The 22,065-nt window shown below is 40.7% G+C and overlaps 1 protein-coding gene across 1 annotated transcript in view; it reads right to left on the bottom strand.

Annotated features, from left to right (window-relative positions):
- Positions 1-22,065, bottom strand: part of GABRA5 (gamma-aminobutyric acid type A receptor subunit alpha5) — a 413,237-nt gene that overhangs the window by 56,485 nt on the left and 334,687 nt on the right. The window contains exon 9 of the mRNA XM_077296876.1: positions 8,762-8,973. Within this exon, the coding sequence (XP_077152991.1) occupies positions 8,762-8,973 (212 nt within the window). The remainder of the gene's footprint in view (positions 1-8,761; positions 8,974-22,065) is intronic.

Genomic DNA, 22,065 nt, shown 5'->3' with positions numbered 1-22,065 from the left:
GCGCTTCCTCTCACACAGGCAGCACCGCTGGATGATGTCATCACTCAGCGGCCGGCTGTGTCAGAGGAAGGGAGATGGAGATGCTGTGGCAGAGCATGTGGAGAGGTGAGAGGGTGTGTGTGTGTGGGTGTGAGAGTGTGTAGAGGTGAGTGGTGCTGTGTGTGTGTTGTGTGTGTTGTGTGTGTGCGTGCATGCGTAGCGCTGCGGGGGAATGTGCAGAGAGGTAAATGGTGCTGTGTGTGTCTGTGTGTGTTTGCAGGGGGAGGAGAGGGCAATGATGGGGCTGATGGGGAGAGGGCATTGATGGGGATAGTGGGGGAGGAGGAAATGATGGATGAGGTGGAAAGGGCAATGATGGGGTGGGTGGAAGAAATGATGGAGGTGGTGGAATGGGCAATGATGGGGTGGGGGAGAAGGTAATGATGGAGGTGGTGGAATGGGCAATGATGGTGGTGATGGAGGAGGAAATGATGGAGGTGGTGGAAAGGGCAATAATGGGTGGTGGAGGGGGAAGAAATGATGGAGGTGGTAGAATGGACAAGGATGGTGATGGTGGAAAGGACAATGATGATGGTGGAGGGGGGAAATGATGGAGGTGGTGCAATGAGCAAGGATGGTGGTGGTGGAAAGGACAATGATGATGGTGGTGGAAAGGGCAATGATGGGGATGGTGGGGGAGGAGAAAATGATGGATGTTGTGGAAAGGGCAATGATGAGGATGGTGGGGAAGGAGGAAATGATGGAGGTAGTTTAAACGACAATGATGGGAGTGGTGGGGAAGGAGGCAATGATGGGGGTGGTGGAGGAGAAGGCTATGATGGAGGTGGTGGAAAGGGCAATAATGGGGGTGATTGAGAGAGAAATGATGGGGTGGTAGGGGAGAAAGCAATGATGGAGGTGGTGGAAAGAGCAATGATGGGGTGGTGTTGTGAATTCCGCTCTTGGGCTCCCTCCGGTGGTTGTAAGTGGCACTTTTGTGAGTTCTGCTCTTGGGCTCCCTCCGGTGGTTTTGAGTGGAACTGCTGCTCCTTGGATTTAGCAGTCAGCAGCTGCTTCCACTGATCATCTTTCTGGCTCGGCTATTTATCCTGGCTCTATCCTTCAGCCTGGGCCAGTTGTACTGTTATGAACTGGTGGTTTAGGAGCAACATGGGACGAGCTCTGGAGGAGATGGTACCTGTACTAACCGCAGTTCCTGAGCTTATCACAACACTAGAAGTAGCCGTGGGATGTCCCTGTCACTCCCTAGACACCTCGTCACAGCCGGAGGACTAACTACCCCTAAAGATGGAAACAGGAAAGCTATCATGCCTCAGAGAAAATCCCCAAAGGAAAGGCAGCCCCCCACAAATATTGACTGTGAGTGGAGAGGGAAATGACATACGCAGAATGAAATCAGAATGTAGCAAAGGAGGCCAGTCTAGCTAGATAGATAGAACAGGACAGAATACTGTGCGGTCAGTATAAAAAACTAGAAAAATCCACCACAGAGTTTACAAAAATCTCCACACCTGACTAAAGGTGTGGAGGGTAAGTCTGCTTCCCAGAGCCTCCAGCTAAACTGAATAAATCCATATTGACAAGCTGGACAAGAAAAAACATAGAAAGAGCTGAACGATTAAGTCCACAATATGTGGACAGCAAAAGAACAAGCAAGGACTTATCTTTGCTGAACTGGTCAGAATATCAGGGAAATCCAAGCAGAGATGTGAATCCAACCAGGAACCATTGACAACTGGCCCAGGCTGAAGGATAGAGCCAGGATAAATAGCCGAGCCAGAATAAACGATCAGTGGAAGCAGCTGCTGACTGCTAAATCCAAGGAGCAGCAGTTCCACTCAAAACTACCGGTGGGAGCCCAAGAGCAGAACTCACAAAAGTGCCACTTACAACCACCGGAGGGAGCCCAAGAGCGGAATTCACAACAGGGTGGTGGGGGTAAAATCTATGATGGAGTTGGTGGAAAGAATAATGATGGGGGTGGTGGGGGGAATGCAATGGTGGTGGTGGAAAGGACAATGATGATGGTGGAAAGGACAATAATGGGGGTGGTGGGGAGGAGGAAATGATGGAGGTGGTGGAATAGGCAATGATGTGAGTGGTGGGAAGGAAGAAATGATGGAGGTTGTGGAATGGGCAATTATATGGGGTGGGGGAGAAAGCAATGATAGTGGTGGTGGAGAAGGCAATGATGGAGGTGGTGAAGAGAGCAATGATGAAGTGGGGTAGAGGACAATAATGGGATGTGGGAGGAGGAGGACAATGAGGGGAGTTGGGGATTGGGATGGGAGGAAGGGGGACTTATAACGGATTTAGGAACAGGGGGAGGATGACATTATTATAGTTTATTATGTCTAACACAGTCCCTTAGTATAGAGTCTACGTACTTATTATGTATAACACAGTCCCTTAGTATATAGTATACTCACTTATATATAGCACAGTCCCTTAGTATACAGTGTGCTCACTAATTCTGTATAACAGTATGGGGCATGGGTACAGACAGTATGGGGAGCGAACAGGGGAACGTATGAGGACACAGTATGAGTAGCTATTTGAAAAACGTATGTGGACAGAGTACAGGGAGTGAGAGTGATGGGATGTGTGCAGACACAGTACGGGGAGTCAGGTAAGCAGGCAGTATAGAAAGTGAGGGGGTAAATATATGAGGAGACAGTATGATGAACAGGAGCATGTGAGAGAAGACATTATGAGGAGGGAGGGGAATAGTGTGAGGAGACAGTATGGGAGGAGGAAAGTGAGTGGGCGCAGAGTAGAAACTGAGTAGTGGGGGCATAGCATGGAGAGACAGTGTAAGGGCACAGCCAGGAGGGGACAGAATACCAAGGAGGTTGAGTGTGATGAGAGAGTACAGTATAAATACTGGACCCTATAAGGGGGACACAGTATGAGAGGACAGTGTGAAGAGGGGGCCGGTATGGAAAGGAGAGGTCAGTGTGAAGAGCATGTACCATAAGTGGAACAGTGTGGGGGGTCATATTTTGTGCAGACAATATACTGAGGGGCAATTTTTTATTCAGGAGCATTTTAATGACACTTCTATCTTTAAGGGCATCATGTGGATATTTTCTGCAAAAGAGCGGAGAAGATGGAAGTCTGTAGAGATGAGCTGTGGATGAGAAAACTCATCATGGGGTCTGGACAAGATGAAGAAAAGAAGAACGACTCCAGAGACGACGTCATCTATAATGTAACTAGATGTAAATGTTATGGGTGATACCAACTATTTCTTATATTTTTATTTATGTTAGGGCATTAAAGGGGATGTCCAGGATTGTAATGAGTCTGCAGTCATTCTTTGTGACGGCAGACTTCTGAATTTTCAGTGAGCCCTGCACGCTGTCAAAATTCTCTTGTGCTGGCGATTAGCATACATGCGGTCATGTGCTGACAAGATGTTAGGAGTCGAGTTCCCGCCACTGCACGGGGGGAATCTTGAGCCATGTCTTCTGCGGTCTCCCATTCTACATCAGCCGCAGTGGAGCCTCCTCAATGGAGACGTAGGGCCCAGCGTCTCACTCAGTCTGATACTGTGCAAAGGGTTACTACTGCCTTTCCAGGCTCTGCTTTTGTAGCCTGCACTGGTCAGCAGCGAGCAGGCTTTTCTGGGACCAAGTCCTGCTTTGCCCACACTGAGCATGCCCAAGGTAAGGCCTCTCATTGGAGGTCAGGGGTCACATGCTCAGGTACTGCAGCAGCTATCATTGGTCCTCTAGGAAGGTCCTAAAATTGCTCCGGTACTGTAGCAACTTCCATTGTTCCCTAGGAAGGTCCTGAAGCTGCTGCAGCTATAAAAGGTTTGCATGGCTGCACGGCCATGTGCTAGTATCACCTCATGTCATGAGCTTGTTATTTGTGTTTGGCCTGTATGTGTGTATTCAGGGACCCGGCTGAAATAAGCCCCTAGAATTCTGGCACCTCCGGTGAGGAGTTAGCATGTATGTATTCAGGGACCCGGATGAAATAAGCCCCTAGAATACCGGCACTTCCCGTGAGGAGTGTTTGTGTGCTTTTCTGGGTGCGTGACCACTGACTGCCATCAGCTCAGCAGTTAGCTGTGTTCCCCTGTGACGCTAACAGGGCACAGCATCTTATTCTAGCAACTCTGTGGAGTTAACAGAGTTCGCTTATACCACCATATAGCACCGCCATTTGCCAGCAGCTGGTTCCTCTCCTGCACGGTGGACCCTGGGTTGCGAACGCACCTATTTATACATATATATATATACTCGGTGCATTCCGCCAACCCTAACACTAGACATGTGTGGCCTTACTCAATAAAAATGAACTGAGCGAGGCCAGGCACGTCTAGTCGGAATGTAGTCAGAAGCATACAAATCACATGCTTGTGCTGACATGACCATCCACCGGCAATGGAGAATTCTAAAAGTGTGCAGTGCATTAGTTGTGAGATATCAGAAGCCTGCGATGTCAGGATTCAGTTCTGCAGGTTCCAGTAGTGGTCACATGGACACTTCACTCATATGCGACTTTCATACTTATGGTCCTGTGACGATGAGCTTCTCTACCTGCTTCTCTCAGTTTTTCACTGATCATTGAGAGCATTATGGAGAGCGGCTCATCGGTACATGACTAAGTGTGCAAATCGCATATGTCCTTGTAGGGGGGGGGGGCGCCAAAATAAATTCTAGCCCCGGGTGCCAGAAACCTTAGATACCCTTCTGATCCCTTTTTCTTGTTCTGAGTCACGGCTCCTGATGTTTGCTATTGTCATTGCTGCAAACATCACATGAGCTCAGCGGCTATGCCTGAGTAGATGGCATGAGTCGTTGAGCTAATTGGCATCAGTGCTGACAATATTATAACGCTGCAGACAATAACAGACACAAGGAGCATTGGCGAGACTCAGAGCTGGACGAAGAGGGCGAGTAAAGCTCAGTTTGTTTGTTTTTTCTAAAAAAAAAAATGTTTGCTTGGGGATAGGAGTTTTCTGAATGCTGAAAACCACCTTAAATGTGAAATAACTACATATCTCATATTTTTACATTCCAGTCGCATTCTTATTTTTGTCTTTTATGATAAAAGTTCCATTAGGAAATGTGAAATAAAATGAATAAAAACTTTGTAAACATGAAGCAAATGTACAGATTTCAGCAACAAAGTGTATTTTAAATATAAATATTATACCTTTAAGTAAAGCAATTTAAGAGTCAAATATAGAAAAAAATGGAAGCTACAGGTTGCTTTTTTAATAAAAATAATTCAAACAATTGTAGCCTAGCTGGGTACAGCAATGGGTATTAAAATCCTGATGGCAATCATAGAGTGCAGACAACAATTAAACATTTTTTAAAACCTCTGGTTGAATCGCTCCCCTCCTATGCCAGGGACACGTCGGACGTCCTCCGTCGGATCAATGGGATTCAATTAGAACCTGATATGTATCTTGTTACGGCAGACATACAATCTTTGTATACCTGTATCGGCCACAATGATGGCTTGGAGGCGGTCCGCTTCTTCCTGGATGCCAGCAACTGGGATGGTGCTATTTGTGACTTGATTATGGAATTGTTGTCATTCGTACTGACAAAAAATTTTTTTGTGTTCAAGGACAATTTTTATTTGCAGCAGCGCGGCACTGCCATGGGCGCGGCCTGTGCGCCCTCCTTCGCCAACCTCTTCCTAGGATTTTGGGAGAGGGGTGTCTTTGGTGGGGGTGGGCCGCAGGCCGCGGACCATGTGCAGTGCTGGCTGCGTTACATTGATGACCTGTTCATTATATGGCAGGGGTCCGAGGACACTCTTAATCAGTTCATGCAACAGTTGAATGACAACACACTCAACATTAAATTGACATATCAGGTGAGTAAGACCGAGGTGGACTTTCTTGACATCAAAATTCAGGTGGATAGTGAACTTTATTTACAGACCGATGTCTTTAGAAAGTCCACGTCGGTCAACTCCCTGCTACATGCCAGTTCGGGTCACCCTTATAGTACCATCGCAGCCATCCCAGTTGGTCAGCATCTTAGGATGAAGCGGATCTGCTCCTCAGCCACTAAATTTGAGGCACAGGCAGCTGACCTTAGGGCCAGGTTCCAAAATAGGGGATACAGCAATCGAAATATAAGAAAGGGATACCGTAGGGCAAAATTCGTGACGCGTGATGAGTTGCTGTGCCCTAGAGGTAATTTTAAAAAAGTATCTGATAAACAAGGTACAGTGCGTTTCATCTCCACCTTTAACGGCGAATGGGCCACGATGAGGAGTTGTCTCCAAAAACATTGGGGCATCCTCAGAAGTGACCCATTATTTTCTAAATGCCTTAAAGAATATCCCTCAATGACGGCTCGAAGGAGCAGAAATTTGAGGGATCTTCTGATGTCCAGCCACTATGTTCCCAAGGCCATGGGGTATAATTTTGGATCTGGTGGACCACCAAAAGGTTGCTTTCCGTGTGGCAGTTGCGTCTCATGTTCCAACATCAGTCGCATTGCCACCTTTGAATCTGTCGATAGTGTAAGGACTTTTCAAATCAACTATCATATAACCTGCAACACTACGCAGGTTATATACTATGCTGTGTGCAGTTGTCCCAAAATATATGTTGGGCTCACCTCTCGCCGACTGGGCACGCGAATACGCGAACACGTGCGTGACATAATGGCGGCTAGAGGTGAGAAGGAACCTTTGAAATTAAAGACCATACCACGGCACTATAGACAGTTTCACGATTGCAACCCCAAATCCTTCATGGCACGTGGGATTGATCATGTTTCCTGTGGCATCAGAGGTGGCGATGTCAAGCGCATTTTAGCACAACGTGAGTGCCGCTGGATTAACACTCTCGGAACCATGATACCTAGGGGCCTGAATGAGGCACATGGATTTTCTTCCTTTCTCTAAGCTCAGTGTCCGGGGTTATTATTTCATCTTTTTGTCTCTGTTACATACCCGTCAGTTTTTAATTCGGTATTTCTGATCTTGTTATTTTAGTGTGCTTATACCCTCGGTCATTTTTTCACATGACTATTCATGCTGGGAGGATACATGAGGAGAAAATATACAGATGAGAACATCACTCACCACTTGGAAGTGGAGAAGAATGATAAATGAAAATGGACTGTGTTGTCTATATATAACAAATAATAATATTAATATAATTTCCTCTCCATTACTTGTATATCTATTTAAAAGTGTTGTACTTATGTGATTTGATATGCATAATATCCTCATGTTTAGATATATATCCTCTATACTTGGTTTTTGAGTAGACTCATAGTGGTTATGACCGTAGTGTATTTTTATGGTTTTGGTTTTTCTTTTTCTTTATGTGTGAGTAATAATAATATAATTACATAGTGGAGTAAGCACGATTTTATTTATCACGGTCTAGTGCACTTATAGCACTTTATTAGTTTAATATACATGATTTGTTCCTAGGGATGTTCCGTGTCTCGATACTGCGGATGCGGGTCGAGCTAGGCAACATACTGGATTATTGTGCATTTTCTTATACAAATTGTTGCTCACGCATGCGCACTATTGCTTTAATGCCTAAACATTTTTTAGGCTTTTTAAATGTTATGATGACTGCACTGAACCAATTACCTCACAAGCACTTTGTCACTTTATACGCTGGAATGCATCTTTTGCTGTTCCGGGTTCCTTTTTCGGCGGCGATCCTGTGTTGTGTGATGTGGGCGTGGCGCCGACCCGCTCACATGACCAGGTTCTGCTACTGAATCTGAGGCTTGGAATACAGCGATGATGTATTTTCTGCGTTCCACGTTAACGCACCTGTTGGTCACATGACCGGATTTGGTCATGATATATTAGACTGGGATTCCGTATTAGCCACGCCCCCTGAGGAAGCGGTTATACACAGACGCGAAACGTGCGTTGGGGTACACACCCGGGATCCAGACGGGCTCACTTCAGCACAGATGGGTAATTAGTTTTTACTCTCTTACGTTCTATATGTTGTAAGGCATTTATATATGTATGGTAGTACGGTCAGCACTATTACTAGCTGGTAATATTTACTCTAGCTACCATGCATCAGATATGACTCTCCACACATATATGGAGCTCATTGTTACTTGTTGCTGCAACATATAGCTTATACTATTACTGCAATTGTGCCCTGATCTGTGAACCTGGTATATTGGTTGCACCAATGGATACAGTCACAATTCACCTTTTTATATGAAATCTTCTCCATATGTGATATGTATGTGCTTTTATGCAAGTTGAATTTTCAATAAACTTGTTTTAATGTTACTTTTTGGGCCATTTTTTGACTCTTTGTCCTCCAAAATTAGTAATGAAACATTATGTATCGATCTTACTCTTTTCTAGTGTTTCCCCCTCCCTTTTATATTTACAGAACACAGAATGTGAGAAATAAAATAGATCTCAAAAGTTTTAACTTTATTTTAGCATTTTATGCACCTGCTTTTATAATACTGCTTAAAAATGAGTGCATGAAACACTAGGGAACCATCCACCTGGTGCAGAATTATTAATGATATGTTCTATACAGCAGTTCAGCTGTATTCGTCCAATATTTTCTCTGCTTTCTGAAGCTGTTCTGTTTTAAAAAAGTAACTCTCTAATTTGTTATCAACATCTTTTTTATGAATAAAATATAAGAATTTGACCTTTTTAGAAATGTTCTAGTATCACATTATCTAGTTCATATTTTCCCCAAAGTTATTCTTAAATATCTGAAGATAAAGAGATATTCAGATTTTTAAAATGTAAGTAAAAGAAGCACCTTTATTTTTGCTGCCTCAAGAGCTTTCTTTCCATCCCAGGCCCAGCTTCTTTTGGTAAAGTAGTTGACAGTCGCAAATTCAATGAGTGCTGAAAACACAAAGGCATAGCACACAGCTATAAACCAGTCCATAGCAGTGGCATAGGCAACCTTTGGTAGTGAGTTCCGAGCACTTATACTTAGTGTTGTCATGGTTAGCACTGTTGTAACACCTGTGGATAAAAAGTAGAAAATTTCATTTTTGAACTGTCTAAATTCCAATTTATGTAATATCAATGTAAATTAACACTGAAAACCAGAAGTAAATACTAAGTGTAGTAAGTAATATAAACAATATGCAGCATATAAGAAACAAAAACATACAAATAATAATAAATATTTAAAACATTTTATACAGGTTTGAAGAGAACCCAACTTGAGTCTATCCTTCACAGAAGCTTTCCTTATAGCAACACTCCAACACAGATAAGTAACTGATGTAATATACAGTAAGTAAAATAAGGGATTTATTTAAATACAGCATTGTTCTCCAACTAGTAGTTTGAAAGCTGAATGTCGATCTTGCTTTTAAAAAAGGCATAGTATAGCTTGATTGATCAACATTCTCTATTTGCAATTGGCTCGCTGGCTATCAGTGGCCTGTCAATTAAGCTACAATTTGCTCATGATAAAATTAAATAGAAGAAGTGCTGGGCAGTAATATGACCCAGCTGGAGGAACATATGTAGCCGATGTGCCACCTAACAGAAAAGGAGACATTAGGAGAAATGTTAAGAGTAGCGTGGTGGTACATTTAGGTAATGTCATTATTTCCTTTGCTTCTGCTGTCTATGAGCCTCACCAAAGCAGAATCAAAGGAGTATGAAACATGTAACATATACTGTACTAACATTTGTCATTTTCTTAACAAAATGTAGATTATTTAATTAAAAACAGTTATATACAGTGATGTACAGTTGTAACTATAAGTGTGGTACTTGGTTTTATTATAGAAAGTCCAATGTTTGGTTCTTCCACATTTATTTAGTATTTCTCACATAAATTACACCATTCTACAGTGAAATTGGTTCAGATATGAAAACAGTTGAACGCAACTAATTTTCTGGTGCTGAAAACTAATATGATGCTTAACCCCTTTACACCCGGAAGGTGGTTTGCACATGAACAGGCCAATTTTTACAATTCTGAACACTGCCATTTTATGAGGTAATAACTCTGGAATGCTTCAACAGATACCACTGATTCTGAGAATGTTTTTTCCTGACATATTGTACTTCATGATAGTGATAACATTTATTTGGTATGACTTGCGTTTACTTGTGAAAAAAATGGAAATTTGGTGAAAATTTGGAACATTTCACAATTTCCCAACTTTGAATTTTTATGCCCTTAAATCACAGAGATATGTCAGACAAAACAGTTAATAAGTAACATTTCCCCCATGTCTACTTTACATCAGCACAATTTTGGAACCAACATTTATTTTTTGGGAGTTTAAAAATTGACCAGAAATGTTTCATTTTTCCGACAAATTTACAAAACCATTTTTTTTAGGACCACATCACATTTGATGTCACTTTGAGAGGTCTATATGGGGTTCTAAAAATTGTACCCCTTAAGGTGCTCAAAACCACATTCAAGAAGTTTATTAACCCTTCAGGTGCTTCACAGGAATTTTTGGAATGTGAAAAAAAAAGAACATTTAACTTTTTTTCACAAAATATTTACTTCAGATCCAATTTTTTTACTTTGACAAGGGTAACAGGAAAAAAATGGAACATAAAATTTGTTGTGTAATCTCTCCTGAGCATGCTTGTGCCACATATGAGGGAGAAAATAACAGTTGGGGCGCATGGCAGAGCTCAAAAGGGAACGAGCGCCATTTGACTATTTGAGTACAAAATTTGCTGGAACAATTGGCAGACGCCATGTCACATTTAGAGAGCCTCTGATGTTCCTAAACAGTGGAAATCCCCCACATGTGACCCAATTTTGGAAATTAGACCCCTCATGAAATGTATTTAGCTATGCAGTAAGCGCCTTGACCTCCCAGGTGCTTCGCAGAAGTTTATATTGTTGAGCTGTGAAAATAAAAAAAATCACATTTTTCTCACAAAAATGTTACTTTGGCCCCAAATATTGCAATTTCATAAGGGTAACAAGAGAAATTGTACTATACAATTTGTAGTGCAATTTCTCTTGAGTATGCCCAAATGAGGGAGAAAACTACTTTTGAGGCAAAAGTGCAAAGCTCAGAAGGGAAGAGGTGTTATATTGGAGTTCAGATTTTGCTGAAATTGTTTGAGGCTGCCATGTCACATTGGCAGAGCTCCTGAGGAGCCAAAACAACAGAAACTCCCTATATGTGAACTTACAAATTTCACTCCCTAATGAATTCATCTGGGGGTGCAGTGATCATATTGACATCACGTGTGCCTTACAGAATTTCATAACATTGCACAGTGAAGAAAGAGTAAATTACATTTTTACCACTAAAATGTTGTGTTAGCCCCAAGTTTTTAAACTTTCTAAGGGCTAATAGGAATTTTTTCTACAACAAAAAAATGAGGTCTATTTTTTCCTGAGTGTGCCAGCACCCTACATGACCCTACATGTAATCGGAAATATATTCCAGGCACAGTGCAAAGCTTAGAAGGCAAGGCAAGGAGGGCTAGATTTTCCTGTGTAATGACCATCTTGGAGAGTGCATGAGGTGCCAACACTGGAAAACTCCCCACAAGTGACCCCATTTTACAAACTATACCTCTCAGTGAATTCATCTAGGGGTGCAGTGATCATATTGACTGCACGAGTGTGTCACAGAATTTTATACTTTTATATTATGGGCCAGTGAAGAAAAAATAACTTAATTTTTACCACCAAAATTTTGTTTTAGCCACAGATTTTACATTTTCACACAAGAAGTGAGTAAAAATGGCCCCAAAATTTGTCACACAATTTCTACTGAACGTGGTAATACACCAATTGTGGCTATTCAGTACTACTTAGTCATATGGAGAGTCTCGGGAGGAAAGGAATGCTGTTTGCCTCCTGGAGCGCAGATGATTCTAGAACAGTTTGCAGACTCCATATTCAGAGCCCCTAGTTGATAGAAGAGCAGAATCCCCTTTAAGTGACCCTATTTTAGGATACTATACCCCTTGGGGAATTTATCTACAGGTGTAGTGATGATTATGAGTTACTCTGTACTCCATCTTCAGCAGTGTCCCTCTTTTCAGAAGTGCACAAAACTGTGGTCGACGGCACTTTTATGCAATCCTAAAAAGACAGACACAGCCAGATCATAGGTCAGACGGCATCCAAAGTGCCTCCATCTGCCTTATTATAGGGAATCTTCAGTCAGAGGTTCTGTCTAAATCACGTACTTCAGAGATTTACACGGAAACACCGATGCAAGCGCTCAGCACAGAGCACAGGATAAATGTGCGGTGAGGCTTAGGCTGCCGTCACACTAGCAGTATTTGGTCAGTATTTTACATCAGTATTTGTAAGCCAAAACAAGGAGTGTGTGATAAATGCAGAAGTGGTGCATATGTTTCTATTATACTTTTCCTCTATTTGTTCCACTCCTGGTTTTGGCTTACAAATACTGAGGTAAAATACTGACCACATACTGCTAGTGTGACGGCAGCCTTACTGTGATCTTTGGGAGGCAGAATGAAAAAATCAAAATCAGGTGAAGAATTGTTTTTATTTTGTTACGCCATTTCTTGTGCGATATAAGTGATTAGGCGGCTTTATTCTTCGAGTAGGTACGATTACAGCAATACCAGATATATATCGGGTTTTACGTTTGGCTGCTGTCACACACTAAAAGAAGCTTTTTATTGCAAAAAATAGTTTTTGCATCACATTTTGAGAGCTATAATGTTTACATTTTGGCCTACAGAGTCATATGATGGCTTGTTTTGTGTGGGACGAGTTGACTTTTTATTTGTACCATTTTCAGGCACATGACATTTTTGTCAAAAAACAGCAATTCAGGAATTTCATTTAGGGGGTGTTTATGCCATTCCTTGTGTGGTAAAATTGATCAGGCAGTTTTATTCTTCAGGTCAGTACAATTACAGCAATACCTCACTTTTTTATGTTTTGGTGCTTGTACACAATAAAAACTATTTTATAGAAAAAATAATTATTTTTGCATCGCTTTATTCTGAGAGGTATAACTTTTTTATTTTTCCACTGATGGAGCTGTGTTGCAGATTTTTTTTGGCGGAACAAGATGACGTTTTCACCAATACCATGTTGATTTATATCCATCTTTTTAATAACATTTTATTCTACTTTTTGTTTGGCGGTATAATGATAAAGCATTGTTTTTTGACATGTTTTTTATTTGTTTTTATTGCAATCACTAAAGGGGTTAACTAGTGGAACAGTTTTATAGGTCAGATCATTGCGGATGTGGCAATAACAAATATGTGTACTTTTATTGTTTATATTTTTCTTTCATACAAATATTTATTTATAGATACAATGTCTGATTTTTAAAAAAATATTTTTACAATTATTTAAAAACAATTTTTTTTAACTTTTTTTTACTTTGTCCCACTATGGGATTATCACTTTTTTTCAGGTTGATAGCTTGTAAAACATGGGGATGCTAGTATGGGATGCTATGAAAGCATTTGTTAGTAATATTAGTAATTAATAATAAAAATAGAAATTAGTAAATGGAAAACTTAAACAAGAGAATACACCCAAAAGTCACAAGAGCAGTTTGGCCTAGCAGAATCAGAATTTATATCAAACCCCTCAGCTAGCACTGCGGAAAATATGAAAGAATCTCAGAAACTATTGAAAAATCACGTACTGGGACTAGCTGCAAAAAAAGTGTTGTTTTGCCAAACAAACATGTTTTATGGAGGGTGAAACTGCGCGTCACTTTCTAGCAACTATTGTTAAAGTTCAAAATGGGTTCTTATACATTGCTAGACTAGTCTCTGACACTGGGGTCATGATTACAGAGGATGGAGATATTCTCCACACTGCATAATTACTTTTCTAGTTTTTATTCTTCTAGAAGAGTCACTAATTCAGAAGAAATAGAGAACTTTTTAGCAACCATATCATTACCACAATTATCAAATCTAGACAAACCAATTGAACTTGAGGAATTGGTGAAGGAAATTTAAGGCTCCCAAAATGAGAAGGCCCCAGGCTCAGATGGGTTACCAGGGGAATTCTTCAAAACATATCAAGAAATAATGCTTCCAAATTTACTGGCAGTTTTTCAAGAAGGTATTAGAATTGGTAACCTCACTGAATCTATAAAAGAGGCGGTGGTGGTTTTGATATTGAAACATGGAAAGGATCCATCCTTGCCTTATTCTTATAAACCCATCTTGCTCCTCCAAACTGACATCAAACTGCTGGCTAAGATTCTTCCAAATATTATTATTTATTATTATCCAAGCTGATTACAAGTGTAATACACAATGATCAAACTGGATTTATACCAACAAGTCCACTTCAAATAATATAAGGCAGTTATATATGGGGATGCAGCTTAGTTCAAAATCTACGGGAACAAGCGCAATCCTTTCCTTAGTATGCCACCAAGGCATTTGACAGCGTCGAATGGAACTTTTTGTGGACTGTGTTAAAAGGCATGAGATTCGGGGATACATTTATTTCAATGATCCAGTTATTATATAGTTAGCGGTCATATATCGGGATCGTTTGATCTGGGAAGGGAAACACTGAAGTGTTGTCCCCTGTCATCCCTTCTTTTTGCAATAGCCATAGAGCCACTTGCCTGTTTGATACAAAATAATCCAGCAATCTCTGGCTTTCGGTGTGGGTTAATAGAGATTAAAATCTCTCTATATACGGATAATATGCTTCTTTTAGGGGTACCTAGGCATTTCTATAGGACCAGTAATGGACATAATTAAAGCATATAGGAAATGGTCAGGCCTTCTAATTAACTGGAGCAAATCGGTACTTATGCCTGTGGATCCTCTTCCAGAGGAATACTCATTGGAGCAAACACAAATTCAAATATTCAATGCTGTTAAATATTTGGGGGTAATAGTCTCTTTTTGGGCATGGACTACCTTGGCAGGTATAGGTCAATACTGTATAAACTTTAAGGGTTAAATTGTTTATTAAGTTCTTTGTGTTTGTACTATAATGTATAATGTATGCAATTGTTTATAAAATCAAATAAATAAAAAAAAATCTGATTTAAAAAAAAAAATATTGGCAGACACCATCAAAGTGGCATCAATTTCACCACAGTAGAAATCGTATAATAGGGACCGAAAGGTCTTCCGCTACACCCAACTAGGAGTGTTCACATTTAAACAAATGAGGACCTTACACCACAGAAGTGGCATGAATTTCACGAGTAGAAATAGTATAATAGTGAATGACAGGTCTCCCACTACATTCAACCCAGCAGATGGACACCCAACCAGGAGTTTTCACATTTAAAAAAAATAAGGCCCTGACACCACAGAAGTTGGATCAATTTCAAAAGAGTAGAAATAGTATAATTGGGACCGACACGTCTTCCACTACAGCCAACTCTGCAGATGTAGACCAACCATGACTGTTCACATTTCCACAAATTTGTGTTGACATCTGCAGCAGCAGCAACAGCAAGTACAGAAGCCACACTATAGATATCACAGAGTGCAGTTACGCGACATTAATGCAGCATATTAAAAAATGCAATATTGCCTAGTCTGTACAGTCTGCGATTGGGGTGCAAAAGTCCTTGGCAATCCATGACTTGTTCATCTTGATGAAAGTTAGGCAGTCTACACTTTCAGGGGACAGCCGGCTGCGCTTATCCGTCAGTATACCACCAGCAGTGCTGAAGACACGCTCTGAGAGAATGCTGACCCGCGGGCATGATAAAACCTCCAAGGCGTTTGAGGCAAGCTCAGGCCACTCATTCATTTTTTAAGACCAAAATATGAAAGGGTCCAAACCATCCCTGATAGTATTGATATTTTGTTCTAGATACTCCTGCACCATCCTCTCCATTCGTTCACCACGTGTAAGACTTGGACTCTGTTGTGCTGGTGCACAAGTTAATTTAAAAAAGTGTCAAAGGACTCAAAGAAATTGCTTCTTCCACTTACACTACTTCTGCTTCTAGTGTTTTGGCATTGACGAATTGATGTGCCAGAGGTTGGAAGTCTAGAGCTGCAATGCGAACTGTGTGCTTCGCAGCTGTCTTGGGTAAAATAGCTTTCTTATGGTTGTGTAAAAGTGTGTTTCGATACTCCAGCATTCATGGGACCCTTTCCAGGGTGGGAAGTATCTGGCAAAATTCGTTTTTTTAACATGGATCCAAGAGAGTGGCTGTTAGATGCAGGGATTTTCCCACTGCACCGGGTAGATCCCAAGCCTTGTATTACTAACATGAAGTACAATATGTCACAAAAAAAATTCTCAGAATTACTGGGATCCATTGAAGCATTTCTGAGTTTTTACCACATAAATTGACACTGGTAAGATTTAAAAAATTTGGCCTAGTCATTAAGGTCAAAATTAGCTCCATCACTAAGGGGTTAATGTGAGCAAAACATGCTGTTTTTGTTCCTTAATGGAATGCAGAGATCTTGACAACTGGGATTAAATTGAGTAATGAAGTATGGTATATTCATAAGTTTATGAACTCCTCATTAAATAAGTAAAGGGAGCACTAAAAATTTGGTTAAATAGGACCTATCATCAGGTTCCCCATCATGACCACATTTTACTAGCATCCAAATAAGTATCGAAATGATCCATTCCATGAAACCCTACCATCCAAAATACATCTAAAAATAAACCTTGTGGTTTTCCTTGCATTATGATGGGAAATATATGGACCAGTCTTGGTGTCATTGAGCTGTGAGCTCACTATCCTCGCCCCTCAGTCTTTGATTGTTGGATTGTTATCTATGAATTACAAAATATTTCATGCACTACCATCGGTCCATCAAAGACAGAGGGGCCAAAATTAGTAAGTTTATACCCAGTCATCAGACGACTTTAAGTTGATTTTAACACATGGGGAACAATGTATAAAAATAATTTTTTTGGGTGTATGCAGGGGCACATGGAAGCATTGATAGGATCCTAAACTGTGGCAAATAATGCGTTGGCAGCAGTTGAATGACAGGAAAGGAGATGGCTGACCAAGTATAGTTTTTATCAGGTTACCTAACTGCATTCAAAATGTTGTTTGCAGTCCCATCATATGTCTAAAATTGTTTTTATTGTTGCAGAGCTCCACCATAGAAGGTTAGAAACATGTTGAATACAGATGAATGAAGAACGCTGAAAAACAATTGGCAAACTTCTTTATGGAGGCTCCCCGCCCGAGCAAGTTGTAATTTTGTCCCACTGCCACCTCCCATTGCCCACTTTTCCTTCATATGACTAAGGGATGCACTAAATGTATCCTCTTTTTTCCTAGAGAGATTCACTAGTGTGGCCCAACTACTGGCAAATATGAGCAATGCTTTGGTCATTAACTTTGTTTCACCTTCATTTCTCGAATTTGTTGGTCTAACCTGCTAGCAGAGAGTGCCAACTCCTGCAATTTATGTCAACTATTGGAGGCATCAAAACAGGTGAGGGTCAGGCGAGTATATATTTTTGTTTCTTTTACGTATGTTTATTATGCGCTTGGGTCTGGAGATATTCCGCTAGAGTAGATTCAATGAAAATCTAATTTCCTGTCCAAATTTGAGCAAACTGTCTAATTCAAATTATAGTAGATTTGCTCTTCCCCAAGGTGAATAGATCTTAGCTAATCCATAAAGAGTGTACTGACATAGGTAAAACAATTTTTTGCACGATTCCAAGAGATGATGGCTTACAAAATAAATACAAATTGCCAGTGGTCAATATTACATTTGAGTTCTCTTTTCTATTTGCTTTGGAATGATAAGATTTCCAGTTGTTGATATTTTCTTTCTTGGATATTACTTAGCTATCTAAGTTTAATAAAAAACCTTTCATATAGTGTTAGTTAATAAAGAAAAGTTTGTTGATATCTGTACAGAATGAGTAAGATGCCTGAATTGGAGCATATTTGGATTGTTATGCCTTTCCTTAGACTAATTTTTACAAATTTCTGAAAATGTGAATAAGTGAAAGTGTGTTTAAACAAGGCCATTGTAAACCATTGACAAAAAACAAATGTTTTTGAAATGTATGATTGTTTAAAGTATATCCTTAGTGTTCTTTAGCTTGTTCTTTAATTGATATCAAAGGTTTCTATGACTATGAACTTAAACTGGAGAGGACTTTATCACTAACCAGTTCCTCATTTACTTATACTTTTGCAAAAACTTTTCTATGAATGTATGAACTAGATAGTATGTATGCAACTGCATGACTACAGGGTGGGCATTTTATACGGATACACCCAAATACAATGGGAATGGTTGGTGATATCAACTTCCTGTTTGTGGAACATTAGTATATGGGAGGGGGAAACTTTTCAAGATGGGTGGTGTTTTCTGCACTGAAAGTAAAGGGGCCGAATAATATTGCACACACCACTTTTCAGTTTTTGAATTTCCACAAAATTTTCAAATAACCAATACATTTTATTCAACTTCACAACTGTGTTCCACTTGTTGTTGATTCTTCACCAAAAATTAACATTTGGTATCTTTATGTTTGAAGCATGGTATGTGGGAAAAGGTTGAAAAGTTCCAGGGGAGCCAATACTTGGGAGTGGAGATGCGTCCATATTCATCACCTTAATGAGCAGTACCACGTGACCGCTGAGCACAGGAAGAGCTGCAGGCAGGCGCCAGCGGCCGGAAAGAGATGCAGTGCCAGCACCGAGGGCGTGCAGGTAGGTATGATGTGTGCATCAGCTCCTGGCACCCTCTGCTGCGCCAATCCCCTACCCTGCTGGCTTTCTGTACTGTGACTTGTGTATAAGCCGAGGGGGAGTTTTTGGCTTACTCATGAATTTGATCCCTTGCTGATTTGTGTCCACTGACAAAGACATGCACAGTCTATAATTTTAAGGGTAGGTTAATTTTAACATTAAGTTATAGAATATCAAAAATAAAATAAAGAAAATCACATTGTATAAATTATACAAATTTGTTTGCATTTTGCAGTGAGAAACAAATATTTGATCCCCTACCAACCATTAAGAGTTCTAGCTCCTACAGACTAGTTAGATTCTCCTAATCAACTCGTTACATGCATTAACCCCTTTACCCCCAAGGGTGGTTTGCACGTTAATGACCGGGCCAATTTTTACAATTCTGACCACTGTTCCTTTATGAGGTTATAACTCTGGAACGCTTCAACAGATCCCGGTGATTTTGACATTGTTTTCTCATGACATATTGTACTTCATGATAGTGATAAAAATTATTTGATATTACCTGCGCTTATTTGTGAAAAAAATGGAAATTTGGCAAAAATTTGGAAAATTTCGCAATTTTCCAACTTTGAATTTTTATGCAATAAAATCACAGAGATATGTCACAAAAAATACTTAATAAGTAACACTTCCCACATGTCTACTTTACATCAGCAAAATTTTGAAAACAAATTTTTTTTTGTTAGGGAGTTATAAGGGTTAAAATTTGACCAGCAATTTCTCATTTTTACAACGCCATTTTTTTTTAGGGACCACATCTCATTTGAAGTCATTTTGAGGGGTCTATATGATAGAAAATAACCAAGTGTGACAACATTCTAAAAACTGCACCCCTCAAGGTGCTCAAAACCACATTCAAGAAGTGTAATATAACCCTTCAGGTGTTTCACAGGAATTTTTGGAATGTTTAAATAAAAATGAACATTTAACTTTTTTTCACAAAAAGTTTATTCAGCTCCAATTTGTTTTATTTTACCAAGAATAACAGGAGAAAATGGACCCCAAAAGTTGTTGTACAATTTGTCCTGAGTACGCTGATACCCCATATGTGGGGGTAAACCACTGTTTGGGTGCATGGTAGAGATTGGAAGGGAAAGAGAGCCGTTTGACTTTTCAATGCAAAATTGACAGTAATTGAGATGGGACGCCATGTTGCGTTTGGAGAGCCGCTGATATGCCTAAACATTGAAACCCCCCACAAGTGACACCATTTTGGAAAGTAGACCCCCTAAAGAACTTATCTAGATGTGTGGTGAGCACTTTGACCCATTAAGTGATTCACAGAAGTTTATAATGCAGAGCCGTAAAAATAAAAAATCATATTTTTTCACAAAAATGATCTTTTTGCCCCAAATTTTTTATTTTCCCAAGGGTAAGAAAAGAAATTGGACTCCAAAAGTTGTTGTACAATTTGTCCTGAGTACGCCGATACCCCATATGTGGGGGTAAACCACTGTTTGGGCGCATGGGAGAGCTCGGAAGGGAAGGAGCGCCGTTTTACTTTTTCAACACAGAATTGACTGGAATTGAGATCGGACGCCATGTCGCGTTTGGAGAGCCCCTGATGTGCCTAAACAGTGATAAAACCCCAATTAAAACTGAAACCCTAATCCAAACACATCCCTAACCATAATCCCAAAGGTAACCCTAAGCACACCCCTAACCCTGACACACCCCTAACTCTAATCCCAACCCTAATCCCAACCGTAAATGTAATCCAAACCCTAACCCTAACTTTAGCCCCAACCCTAAACCTAACTTTAGCCCCAACCCTAAATGTAGCCTTAACCTTAGCCCCAACCCTAACCCTAGCCCTAACCCTAACCCTAGCCCTAACCCTAACCCAGCCCTAACCCTAGCCCTAACCCTAGCCCTAACCTTAACCCTAGCCCTAACCCTAGCCCTAACCCTAGCCCTAACTCTAGCCCTAACCCTAGCCCTAACCCTAATGGGAAAATGGAAATAAATAAATTTTTTTAATTTTTTAATTTTTCGCTAACTAAGGGGGTGATGAAGGGGGGTTTGATTTACTTTTATAGTGGGTTTTTTAGCTGATGTTTATGATTGGCAGCCGTCACACACTGAAAGACGCTTTTTATTGCAAAAAATATTTTTTGCGTTACCACATTTTGAGAGCTATAATTTTTCCATATTTTGGTCCACAGAGTCATGTGAGGTCTTGTTTTTTGCGGGACGAGTTGACGTTTTCATTTGCAACATTTTCGGGCATGTGACTTTTTTGATCGCTTTTTATTCCGATTTTTGTGAGGCAGAATCACCAAATACCAGCTATTCATGAATTTCTTTTGGGGGAGGCGTTTATACCATTCCGCGTTTGGTAAAATGGATAAAGCAGTTTTATTCTTCGGGGCAGTATGATTACAGTGATACCTCAAGTATATCATTTTTTTATGTTTTGGTGCTTTTATACGATAAAAACTATTTTATAGAAAAAATAATTAATCGCTTTATTCTGAGGACTATAACTTTTTTCTTTTTTCTTTGATGATGCTGTATGGTGGCTCATTTTTTGCGGGACAAGATGACATTTTCAGCGGTACTATGGTTATTTATATCCGTCTTTTTGATCGCGTGTTATTCCACTTTTTATTTGGCAGTATGATAATAAAGCGTTTTTTTCCTCGTTTTTTTTACGGTGTTCACTGAAGGGGTAAACTAGTGGGATAGTTTTATAGGTCGGGTCGCTACGGACGTGGTGATACTAAATTTGTGTACTTTTATTGTTTTTATTATTTAGATAATGAAATGTATTTATAGGAAGAATATATATATATTTTTTTACACATGTGAAATTTTTTTTTTTACACTATAACATTGCCCCAGGGGGGGCATGATGTTATAGTGTAAGATCGCCGATCTAACACTTTGCTGTGCACTGTGTCAGATCGGCAATCTGACGTGCACAGCTCCTGGAGGCTTCCCGGCGCCTGCTCTGAGCAGGCGAAGTGAAGCCACCTCCCTGCAGGACTCGGATGCCGCGGCCATCTTGGATCCGGGCCTGCTGCAGGGAGGAGGTAAGAGACCCTCGGAGCAACGCGATCACATCGCATTGCTCCGGGGGTCTCAGGGAAGCCCGCAGGGAGCCCCCTCCCTGCGCGATGCTTTCCTATACCGCCGGAACACTTCGATCATGTTTGATCGCAGTGTGCCGGGGGTTAATGTGACGGGGGCGGTCCGTGACCACTCCTGGCACATAGTGCCGGATGTCAGCTGCGATAGTCAGCTGACACCCGGCCGCAATAGGCCGCACTCCCCCCGTGAACGTGGCCGATTGCGCTGGACGTACTATCCCGTCGGTGGTCATATGAGCCCACCCCACCTCGACTGGATAGTACGTCCAATGTCAGAAAGGGGTTAAAGACAGCTGTCTTTCATAGTCACCTTTATAAAAGACTCCTGT

The sequence above is a fragment of the Ranitomeya variabilis genome, chromosome 3, assembly GCF_051348905.1.
Source record: "Ranitomeya variabilis isolate aRanVar5 chromosome 3, aRanVar5.hap1, whole genome shotgun sequence".
Lineage (NCBI taxonomy): Eukaryota > Metazoa > Chordata > Amphibia > Anura > Dendrobatidae > Ranitomeya > Ranitomeya variabilis.
The sequence above is the reverse complement of the archived record's forward strand: the minus strand, read 5'-3'. Positions and strand labels throughout refer to the sequence as shown.